The 12,068-nt window shown below is 40.1% G+C and overlaps 2 protein-coding genes across 3 annotated transcripts in view; one reads left to right on the forward strand and one right to left on the reverse strand.

The window, feature by feature from the left end:
* The window catches only part of LOC146000473 (uncharacterized), a 193,346-nt gene that overhangs the window by 5,740 nt on the left and 175,538 nt on the right, over positions 1 to 12,068 (forward strand). For both annotated transcript variants that reach the window (XM_083138138.1, XM_083138139.1), the window contains exon 2: positions 7,462 to 8,746. In XM_083138138.1, coding sequence (XP_082994264.1) covers positions 7,471 to 8,746 — 1,276 coding nt within the window. In that variant the 5' untranslated portion in view covers positions 7,462 to 7,470. The remainder of the gene's footprint in view (positions 1 to 7,461; positions 8,747 to 12,068) is intronic.
* The window catches only part of LOC146000131 (polyubiquitin-like), a 53,680-nt gene continuing 51,759 nt past the window's right edge, over positions 10,148 to 12,068 (reverse strand). The window contains 1 exon segment of the mRNA XM_083137475.1: positions 10,148 to 10,261. Within this exon segment, the coding sequence (XP_082993601.1) occupies positions 10,148 to 10,261 (114 nt within the window).

Below are 12,068 nucleotides of genomic sequence, written 5' to 3' on the forward strand. Positions count from 1 at the left end.
CAATACCACGGTTTGTACATTGGGCAGCAAACTAGGAGCTGGGTTCGATCACCGGTGGAGGCACATAGTGGTTCGGATCCCACTTTAAACTGTAGGTCCAGTCCCGATTAGCCTTTCTGTGCATAAAGTGGACTTAAAACACCAAATCAATCAATCAAAAAATTGTATCGTCGACAAGGGGTGCCGTTAAAGACAATAGATTAAGTGTCTATGCAAATTATCCTAGCGTTGGGGATGCTATAAGAGAATTATCTTAACGGGGGGAAAGCATGACTCCACCTTTCCCCCACTTTAAGCAGAAAAGGGAACTAAAATTAACTAAATAAAATAGAATCAAAGATGGGTCTCCGTAAAATCGAAATGAGACCGCGAGTTAGTGTCTGAGATTCTTGTTCTCGTTCAAGAAGTTTGGACAGGCATGGACTACTTTGTGTTTGTGGTTGTCCCTTCACCCATCTCATCTGAACTGTTACACTCACTTCTCCTTTCATGCGTTCATTAGTCATGCCCCTCTCGAGTTCTACTTGTTTTCGTTCGTTTCTGCCACTTTTGGCCAATCGGTAAGGTGAGGAGGAATGGTCAGCACACAACATGAGCCCCACGGAGGATTGTACTGGCCGTGAGTCCAGACGCCAGAGCCTCGCTAGTCTAGGGTGCACTAGACATTTATGGGAAGAAGCTTGGTATTTCAGTGTCTTCGCAAAGGGTCACCCCTTTTGTTCGCCCGTCCCTCGTCGCCTCCTATTTTTCGTCGCCCCAATCCTTCATACCAAAAGCAAATCTGCAAACAATGCCTGTACTGTATGCAACACTCCTTGCAATGTAGTGCTTCACAGTTGTATATACGGAAGGATACAATAGATTGGGAGGCTCTACACTTGTCCCAGGTATCTCTGAAGCAAAAGATACAGAGAATACGATAGGTCATCTTGAAATGCATGGCCAATGTATTTTTCTCCGGTGCAACACGAGATAAGTCCTCGAAGGTAGTGTTTGTACCGAGACAAGACCAGATTTGGAACTGGCTCAGTCTCGTCTATAGTTGTCACTGCCTATCTCGTTATCGGTCTTGTCTCGAATATCAAAATACTACTATATAATATAATGAAAATACACTGTGGGTCACCACACAAACTTTCACAGCATAAACAGTAGAGTAAAAACTATTTAAACAACGTTTTTTTCTTCTGCTTGATGGCTCGTTCAAACTCTATCCGCCTTCCAAAAACGGAAATTTTATCCTGGACGTATGCAACCACGTAGCACAGACTAACAATTGCCACTAATAGATTGGCTTTGTAATTACTATAAACGAAATACAGTATGTGACTAATCTATCAAAAATAAGATAGATTTCCACTATGTATGTCTGAAGTAGTTGCATTTATAAGTAGCGGTTTAATAAAGTGTATAGTCACGGACATTTCTGGTTGCTAACCATTTCATTAACTTTCAGTAGAATCGTTACAACTCAGAAGTGTACGGAGCAAAGCAGTGCAAGCGCTGTTGCAAACGGCTGTTAGATACATACTGTTATGTGCGACGTTCCACCACCGATTCCCGACACAGAATACATTAAATTATAATTTATGTTCATTTAATATATACATGGTGCGGCAATTAAACCTGACTGTTCTTAATTACAAATAAAAACAAAATTCTTTCATGCAACCAAGTCATTTTAATACATGTTATACTACATCTCAAAGCATTTTAGGAAAATAGCATGAGTAGCAGTTTCATGCAGTTTCTTGAAAATAAATTCTTCAACCGGTAATGGGGTGACGTGAGGTCAGCATGTCGAACCCTCAGCCGTTATAGGAGATTTCCGAGACCGGGTTACGCTACTCACTCGTAGCTTCCCAATTTCCCCACGATGGTGGGTTGCCAGATCTAGACGATGCCAAAAAAAAGACAGATCTATGCAAAACCGAGAGGAAATAAAGATTTAATGTGTGAGATTTTAGGTCTATTTAGAGACTTCGGTATGATATATTTCTTTAAAAAAATACCTAAGTCAAATTACTTTACCATGCGACTTGTCAGATATACCAATCATATGTCTACCTGATTATAGGTAAGTCATACATATTTTCATTTGGGATAGCCCTCCCTTTATGTTTATAAGTCCCCCTCCCCCGCGAATATCCTGGGCACTCCATTGATGAGATTACATAATATTATTGAAGTTTTGATATCTTGCACGCTAGTCAAACCGTACGTACATGTGACGTCACACCGAAGTACCGAACTTTAGTAACCTAAGGATCTGAACCACTACTAACAATTTTCAAATACGTGTTATGAAAAGAAAATCATAATAATTTAAAATTGCACTCTGTTCCAGCTGGACTTTGTTTGAATTTGAATTTAAAAGTTTGGGTACGTCAGCACTTAGGCTATTTTGCACCCGTCACATTATACGGGGCCCAGCCTCTTACCATAACTAAAATAGCATGATTGCAGTGTCGTGTTACTAAAATATTAAAATATTCTGACTTTCGTTATAAGCTGAGGCTGTAAAGGGGCACTCAGCACACACAAGGACAAGAAACAGGACAACACATACAAAATTTTAATGGCCATAGTGAAAGTCGCCAGGGCCTTGTTCGTCTGCAAAATGAAGTCCAGGGTGTACTGCGTGGAAGTGAGGTTGACTTTTGAGCGCCTTACCAGAAGGTTGCCCTTACCCCCCCCCCCCCTGAATTTGTTGCGAGCGATGAACACAATAGGTTAAAAATCGGAGCAAAAACAACACACACAAATATTGCAAGTAACACACAAATTTTGTGAAAAATGACAAACTACCAACCACATTATTAGCTGTAAAACGAAGCGAGAAACGCGTCCAGTAGACCGAACATCATAGCCTACCAGCCAGAAGATCAACAGTCATCTCTGGGTAAGGGAGAAGTGAACTAACGATATGAGAATGGTAAAAAAAAGTATTCAAAATGAAGTGTCAATATCGGATTTTGTCTCAGCCTACATATCAAATATCAACACCAATAAATGGTTAGCTAGTGGATGCTAGTACCTTAGGATACCAATGCCTATTGGGTAACCTATAACAACACAAAGTCCCGTCCCAAACTCAATTTCCCAAGCTTACATGTGGCTGTCTACGCCCAGCTACATGTCAAATATTTTCAAATCTCGCATGGTTGATATCTACAGGTTTGTGTCCAGATGCCTTGTGGTACTTTTCTGCTGATAACGGAAGTATCAGAGGTTCGCGTTGTTACATTACGACTAAAACACGTACACCCACACTAACAATGTAATGATGAATCAGTAGCGAGTTCAGAGTTGCAAACTATTACATGTGTATCCGGTGCATAGATAAACACTGTCGTTGGAGAGATTGTATTACTACTACCTATATCCCTGTTTTTTCAACCATTTTTGTCACTTGCCTCATAATGCCCTGAATATACATCATATTTTGTCTTACTTACCTTTGGAATTTTGAGTGCTTTCATTTCTATTCTGTTATCTGTTCAGTGTGTCACAGACAACTAGTATCAGAAAGACGAATTGGATAGACTAAATTGTAGATGCCAACTTAGTAACTAGATTTGCAAATATTTGACATCTAAGCCGAGACAAAATTCGATATGGCCATTTCCATTTGAACTCTATTTTCTTTCTACCATTTTTCGTATCGTTTGTTTACTTCTAGTTAGGTTACAGAACGTGTTTTCTCGTCTTGTTTTACGGTACATAATATGGCTGATTGTAGCTATGTCATTTTTCATAGAATATGTGTGTTCCTGGCAACCCTGGAACGCATCGCTTCACTACGGGATATGACGTCACAAATGCAATCAAATGTTGTATGTGGTTGCCAGCATTCAGGCGGCAAAACGACCTTTTTTGAACGACTGTAGCACCGAAACGATGCACCGAAGAGAAAAATGTTACGGAGAAAAGTTGTTTGTTTTGATGTCCTCTATACGTTTTCGTGGTCCGTGGGCGCCATTAGAATGACACCCTGTATATATATAGATGTATATAATTAGATGTATTCCCTGAAAGGGGTTAAAGTAGAGACAATTTGCAATAAATTTGACCATATGATACCCCGTCCGAAAATTAGTAGGTGACTACGATCATTATACATAAAGTGAGAGGGGGGAATCTGTTTCCTTACTGATAGAAATTCAACGATCGTGCTGGCGCCTGGTAGTTGACCCTAGTACTATATATAGGCCTTTGGAGCTCGTTTCCTCATTCCCTGACTCATGGGACAGCGAAGCGTCACTTGATTTCCGTGAAAACCCCTGACTCACTTTTGTAACTTTGGCAAATGTAATATTTTTTTTTCCATTGAGGCTGACTAAGTTCAAATAACAGGTGTTATACTCGTACAACCGAAGTGAAACTGGTTCACTGATGACCACATTGATAGATGTTAACTCAGATTTAAAATGTTTATTCATGACTTTGTCATACATTACATTCGATTACTATTTTGCACAATGAACTTCATTAGGAGTTTAATTCCATGATTTTATGCGAGTTACAGAGAAGACTGCTTTAGTCAAATAAAACAAATCAAATAATTGTAACGAAAAGTCTGCTAAACATACGAGACAAATAAATATTGACATTAGGTACGTGTACTCTTCAGAAGGAGTCAATAGTTATGTGATTTTGCTACAAGTATGAAAATTCATTTATTTATGCATATCTGCATAAATGAAACCAGTAAAATATACCTAAAATGTTTTAAACATAAGTATAGTAATAAACATACCTTAAATAGGTATATCTTATATATTCATAATTATTCATAAGAATTTTATGACACAGAGATTGTTTGATAGTAAGTTTATGAAATTAGATTTCTTGCTGAAGAAAGAGAATGTGCCAGAAAATCTCCACCTCGTTGAACTACCGTTACAACTCAAAAGTGTCAATGAGGACAAAAACCACAGTCATCCCTACAAGGGACCAAGGGCATATGGAAAAGACGAAGAAAGATATTTTTCTGAAAATACCATCAAATTTGGAATGTAAGTTATGTGAAAATTCGAACCTGCTTTGCCACAGGTAAAAAATGAGATCTTATGAAATCCACACTTTAAGCATAGTACTACAGTAGAAACGGATTCTAAATACTTCAATATCAATTAAAAAGATTGTACTATATTGATTTATAGAATTAACGGACAATATACAAATGCAAATTTTTGTACAGAAAAAATAATGCAGTCAAGAATATTATATTTAAAAAAGGTAGAAACGTAAACACAAGCGAATTATGTTAGAAATTTTGTGATAGAATATAAATAAAAATTACAACATTGATAGGCAACATAATAAAATTGGACATTAAAACAGGTTTTAAAATTAACTATAAAGAGCACTGCATTAGTGGTATACTGGAAATGGAAAGCAAATAATTTCAAAACTTATAATAGTTATTTTTAATTACATAAATTACAAAAACATATATTGTGTTAGTATTTAGTGCCAAAAACTATTTCGTTGACCTCCGTGGCGGAGTTGTTAGCACATCACGTTACGACTGCAGGTTTCCAGGGTTCGAATCCTGGGCATGGGTGTTAATTGTGAGTGTCCCTTCATCAATTTCATCATATCATCACTCATCTTCAACTTCGCGATTAGCCAAAAGTGGCAGAAAAGCGAAGTAAAATCAAATCAATCCATCAGTATTGTTACCATGAATTATTATTATTATTTAGAATTGCGTCTAGTTCCTTTATTTCAGCCACAGCTTCTCTAACAACCCATACGGTTATTGTTTTAAGATATTTAGTCTTGTTACATTGAATTTTGGAATACAAACATAACACATTATGAACGTTGCAGGAGTGTGATGCCATTAATCATTTACTAGTCCATTTACTTTTAGTACGCTTTCGAACGTGAGTTATCATAGACACCTATTAACAGACTGGCACGGAGTCCATCTAATCAAGCCCATGGCAAGACTATCAAGTCTTCAAGAATGAGTTGTTTTCAATCGTAATAGGCATGTTAAGGACCTTTCACACCAAAGTACATCGAAAGTGTAGTCTGAAATCTGAATGTCATGTCACTTGTAATCCAAGCTTCACAATTAAATGCGACCTTTCATACCTTCTCATTTCGACGTGAGAGCTCCCTTAACTGCCACGCTTACAACTATTACATTGTCACTGCCGGCCTGGGCATATATGTCTGTATACTAAGAATGGTATCGAGACTCAGTAGAGTCTTGACGTGAGGAAGTCTCTCTTGTTTTAATCTCGAGTTGTAAGTACATGTCCCGCTCTCGTTTCTAATTGTACAATGCTCATTCATTATATAACCGGAAATATGTTGCAATCACCAAAAGAACTACAGTACTGTGTTTCAACATAGTCTCCCCCCCCCCAGTTCAATACACCTACACCAGAGCTTGATAAGGGCACTGATTTCACAGGAAATAAATTATTTTGGACGCGTGCGTAATCACTCATGCACCGCTGACTTAGTTCATCTTTCAGTGGACCAAAGGTGTGGAAATCGGAAGATACGAGATCGGGCGAATATGGAGGGTGGGTAAGCACTCAAACTTTAGGTCCTCGATGGTAGACAATGTGACACTGGCAGTGTGGGGTCTCGCATTGTCATGGAGCAAAAGCACACCAGTGGACACCAGACCACGTCGACTCTGCAGAATGGCTGGTTTCAGTTTTTCGCGCAAAACGTTGCCGTAGATCGTACTGTTTACATTATGACCTCTGGGCATGTAATGTTCAAGAATTGGCCCCTTGTAGTCCCAAAACAAAGTTAACATGACATGACCTTTCTGGCACTCCGTTGAGCATGCACCTTCTTCGGTCTGGGAGACGAAGGATGTCGGCATTCCACTGTTGTATTCTCAGAACATTTGTACACTTGTGATCGACTCATACGATTGTCACAGTACTGAACTATCATGCGGCGATGAATTTCTATCCGTTTCACGCCTTCACTCAACAAAAATCTCACGACACTTCGCTGCTCCAGCTTGGAGCACTCCTGCAAGAGTGGCGCCATCTTGTGTAACTGTTTCCCAGCGTCCCGTGCGCGAGGCAGGCGTGCCAGCCCCAGCTATTAATAGCTTACAGATGCCTTCACAAAATAACAAAAATATAACAATCACGGTCGTATTTTAGATTTTTTTATCCTACTTTTCCGGTTATTTATTGAATCTACATATCTGGACTCGATTTGTAAACACCCTCCGTTTCGTGTTCTTGTCTTGAGTCTCGAAATATACACTGCAACATATGCAACTTGTCACAGCACAAACGTTCACATTAACTAACTTTAACAGCTATTCATAATGACGTTTGTTTGGGACAGTATGTCTCTCGGTTTTACACAGGTGAGCCTCTTGTTTTGGAACGTAACCGAGATTTGTCAGTATTATTTCTACTGTGCCTACTTCTTCACATCTGATGGATGGTTTATTTCTCTCTTCAGGTTGTGCAAATGACTGAGCGACGACAGCAGACGAGCAAAAGACCAACTACGTTACCGTCACTGCTTCAACGGGAGAAGACGACCAATGGCCTGCCCAGCGATCAAGATTTCTCCAACGCGTCCTTCCTACGTCCGACATTTTCATCGCTGCAGAAGCAAACACGGACAACCCTCCCCCCTGTCTCCAGCCTTAAGAAGCCGTCACTGCTGCGACTTGGACCGGCAGATCCGGTGTTCGATCCTCCCACATCCACTCCCTTACCTCCACTGAACACATCAAAGCTCAAGCCAGAGAAGGCCGCATTCCATTCTACCACTTCGTTACCTCCAGTTGCATCGTGCCCCGGAAGCTTGACTCTAGGTTGCGTCGAAGTTACATGGTCCAACAACCCCCCGACAAGGACATCCAATGTTCACGGTCCTCTTTCCGCTGCTCACAATCCGCCACTGAACGCATCTCAGGGATCCCTAAACAGAACTCCTCCTCCGAATATTCCAAGACTAGGTTCCCAGCCTCAACCACCTGGCCAGGCCAATTTCGAACCTAAGCTTCAGCACACCACCCAACTCCCGCCATTACTGAAAAGGTTGGCCAGTAAGTCACAAAATTCCGAAGTTGTTTTCGCTGCTGGACAACTTGTCTTTCGCCAACCAACACAGCCACCACTCCCGCCCTTACAAACTCAGTGTAGACAGCAAGAACAAAGACAACAGTCGCAGTTTGTTTGTTCCAGCAAGCCACCTACAAGAAGGGAGCAAATGAAGCCTTTAAACACGGTAAGACAACAACGCAGTGTTACACCTATCGAAGAGCAGGTATTTTGTGCACGAAAACAACCACAAGTCGAGCAACAACCGTTGTTAAATCGATTGCAACAACCTTTCCAAAGACGTAACACGAACCAAGAGTCACTAGATTTGCCTGATTACATTGCAGAGCAACTAGTCGATGACTCCATGTTGCCAATCAGTGAATCGTTAACTTGCTGCTCGCCACAGCAACCACTGGCAGCACGTTCGTTCCGGACGCCGACAGATTTCCAAACTGTTACAGTGCAAAATAGTGGAGAAACTACCGATTTACAACCAGTTGAGGAACCTCCATGCATTTGCGTGCGAAAACAAACTATGCAGGAGCACGCTCCATGCATATTCCCTCCATTCGAGCCAGCATCCAGGTCTGCAACAAGAACTATAAAATCGTCGGACAAAGTCATAGATGAAGAAATATATGACAACCTTGCTTTAGGATATTTCATGCCACCGATGTCAGCACCTCCTGTAGGTAAGTTCTTGCATTTTTAATTAATTCTATTATTTATTCCAATTTTTTTCAGGTTAATGTATGACGTTTCAATGTATGTATGGTAATCGTACGATGGCAACATGAATAACGATAATTTATAATGATGTTGATCCTTTACTCATAAACGCATATAACAAAGCTACGGTAGGCTTGAGCAAGATTGGAGACTAGTGTTGGGCAATATATCGTCCAGATGATATATCACGATATTGAAAAAAATATAGTCCAGGCTAAATCAACGTGACGATATATCCTCAGTCGTCACGATATTTTGGCGATGTATCGTCAAGATATTTGCCGATATATCGTGGAGACGAGATATCACGATACGGGGAAAATATCTTATCGTCTGTGACGATATTTTCTTGACGACATATCGCGATATCATATTTCCGATATCGTCCATCCCTAGTGGAGACCAGCAAGCTCTCCGTGCAGTGCGAGCTTCCCGCCTGCATGTTGTACCTCAAGGCCAGTAAGCAGCAGACCAAAACGGGGGAGGTTAGCTTGCGTTAGGAGGTGAAAAATACAGCGTGGGAAGGCGCCCTTCTTTTGAACCACCTCCTGTTTCTTCTGGCCATTATTATAGAATGCCACAAAAATTAAAAAATCAGATGACAAAACACTACAAGAACGCGACCGACGAAGCCTCCTTCTTCGCTCCCTACTTTATTTCATTCTCCTACAACGTTACAGCACCGCTGCTCGTTCTGCATTCCACACGTGCACAGGAAAGCGCTCTTTTATACATAAGACGGGGTTGAGCAGGTATGACTTGAAGAACTATATTCATGGGTGATCTTTGTGAGCGTACCTTCATGAATTTCATCATTCCGTCACTCAACCCCATCTTCGGGATTAGCCAAAAGCGGCACAAAGGCGAAGTAAAATAGACCAAATCAATCATAACAATATAATTAACGAAAACAGGGGTGTAAAATATCTTCGATGATGCAGAAGACACTCAAATGTTAACCTCACTTCCATATACTACATCGTGATAACTGCAATCTTGCAGGCCAACGTGGCTCTGGCGCCAGGACCAACGGCGTTGTGTGCTGTCCATATGTGTTTGTTATTATTACTTCATCTTATCACCATTCATCTCCCCGATTAGACAAAAATGGCGGAAACTAGAAGTAAAATAAACTAAATCAAATTACTGAAAAAACTTGGTAATTTTCTTGTATATAGTAATCCTACACTATAACTACCAGAATAACTGAGAATATAACTGTCCTTGTACTTACTTGAGAGTAGGGGGAGTGGGGATGCCGGAGTCACGGCCTGCTGAAAAACATTAGCAAGTTGAGCGTTTGTTAGGTATAAATGACTACTAAAGCACATCAAGGGGTCGCCCTCTGGAGCTAAATTATCTAATTAGGAGCTTCTGGGCGCTGACAGACGAGAAAATATGATCAATATCTTTCCAACTACTCGGGTCAAAGACGAAGGGCAACACTTGGTCCTTTGCGCGAGGAGCTGGGGAAGATTCTGAAAGAAGTTAAGAATGAACAGGGGTAGAAATGAAAGGGTGGTAAAAAATCTTAAGACCCTCTAGGAAAAAAAATCGAATGAAATAGGTGCTGGAGTCAAGTTTCGAGCGTTCATTATTCCCGAGACACAGGAAATGAATTGTCAGCAGCCACAGGGAGAAGACAAGTGGGTCTTGGAAACAGAACGCTGTAGAAAAAAGAAGTAGTCTGACGAACATTCAGAAGGAGGAAAAACAACTTTTATGCTACCCAGGAAGACATATAAATTTTCCCATTCATTGAGTAACTTTCTATGTGACGCAATCCGTTGTGAAGGCTTTATAGTACGGCACTTCGCATGTTTAGTATTGAGTGCAACATTACTATCCCCCTCCCAAAGTTCAATCGTGATCACCAGTGTGAATGATGAATTGTGATAGCAGGGAATAAACGCAAGCATCTTCCTTCCCGTTGCATCTTAAATACGGAACTCCTGGTTCAATTCCCAGTGTAGGTTTGGATCCCAGTTCAAACTGTAGGTCCAGTCTCGATTAGCACAAAAAGTGGATTTAGAACAAATTAATTTTTGACACAAGCATCCCGATTCGAAGTAAGACCCATGTAGCTTGTCATGCTAACCACTACACCACTCAAGGAGGCGGGCTAGTTTGGTTATGACTCTTCTTCTTCGTCAAGTTCCACGTTGCATAGTGTTCATCCCTTTATCGAAAAAGAGATATAATATGCAAATTTTTAAAAAAAATACGTGCTGCGCATAGAGGAGCAACACGTATCTGTGTGTGTGGAGGGAGGAAGACATAAAGATAATGAGTCGAAATACATGTCTGGGATTAAGTTTCCTAGGTAGTATTAAGTTCTTTTCCAAATTTACCATGACAAGCGAATACTCACAGAACTAAAATGTCTTTTACTTTCAAGTATTAACGGCAGAAAAAACATTTTCCTTGTTGTACATGTACTGATATTATTGATGTTAATACAACAAACATAATAATAACAAAGAATTCATGTATTTTATTAATTTCCTCCTATATGCTTATTATTTACAATATTAACTATTGGAAAACACACACACCGACATATGGTGTAAATATTTAGTCTTACACTGATCTAAAAGTAATATTTCTGTAGTTTTGACATATTTTCCATTAACATTTACCATTTTGAAGAGAGGGAAGGGAGCTTTATCTTCAAGTAAATTAGGAGATGGTTTTTATTTAGGAGGATATAGTATTTGTAGAGACTTTAGGGAAGTACCCGAGCATCTAAAACTTTGGAGAGAGAGTAATTGAGAAGAAAGAAGACACAGAAAGACACACGCACGCTGAGAGAGACAGAGAGAGATTTTCCTTCTTATTAATTCTATTATTGGGGCTATACCAGTGGTTCGCAACCTTTGTCAGTCCGGCACCCACCATGAAGGATATTACACTTCATGGGACCCATGTGCAAGGTTGCCTGTAGAATTACTTGTACGGGTTTGCACCCAGTTTATAATCATATTTTTGCTAACATCGAGTACTTGAAGAAGAAGCCCTCTTTTACGTTTGCTTAACAAATCGTACATCGTTCTAGAAAATAAATGTGTAATTTGAGAGACTAATTTACTCTAGTCTAACATCTAACTAAACACACATGCTGGAATTGAAAACAAAAAATATTTTTTACTCATCGAACTTATGTGACGGTTGGTTTGCCTGTTCCGCATAAGCTGGGGTATGTTGGGTTCAATGGTGGTTACCTTAAGTCGGAAATGTTAGTGCGCGTCAAATCTATTTCTGTACTTGCTTTTCACTTGAGTCAGA

This window comes from Lepisma saccharinum, chromosome 16, assembly GCF_977018435.1.
Source record: "Lepisma saccharinum chromosome 16, izLepSacc3.1, whole genome shotgun sequence".
NCBI classification, from domain to species: Eukaryota; Metazoa; Arthropoda; class Insecta; order Zygentoma; family Lepismatidae; genus Lepisma; species Lepisma saccharinum.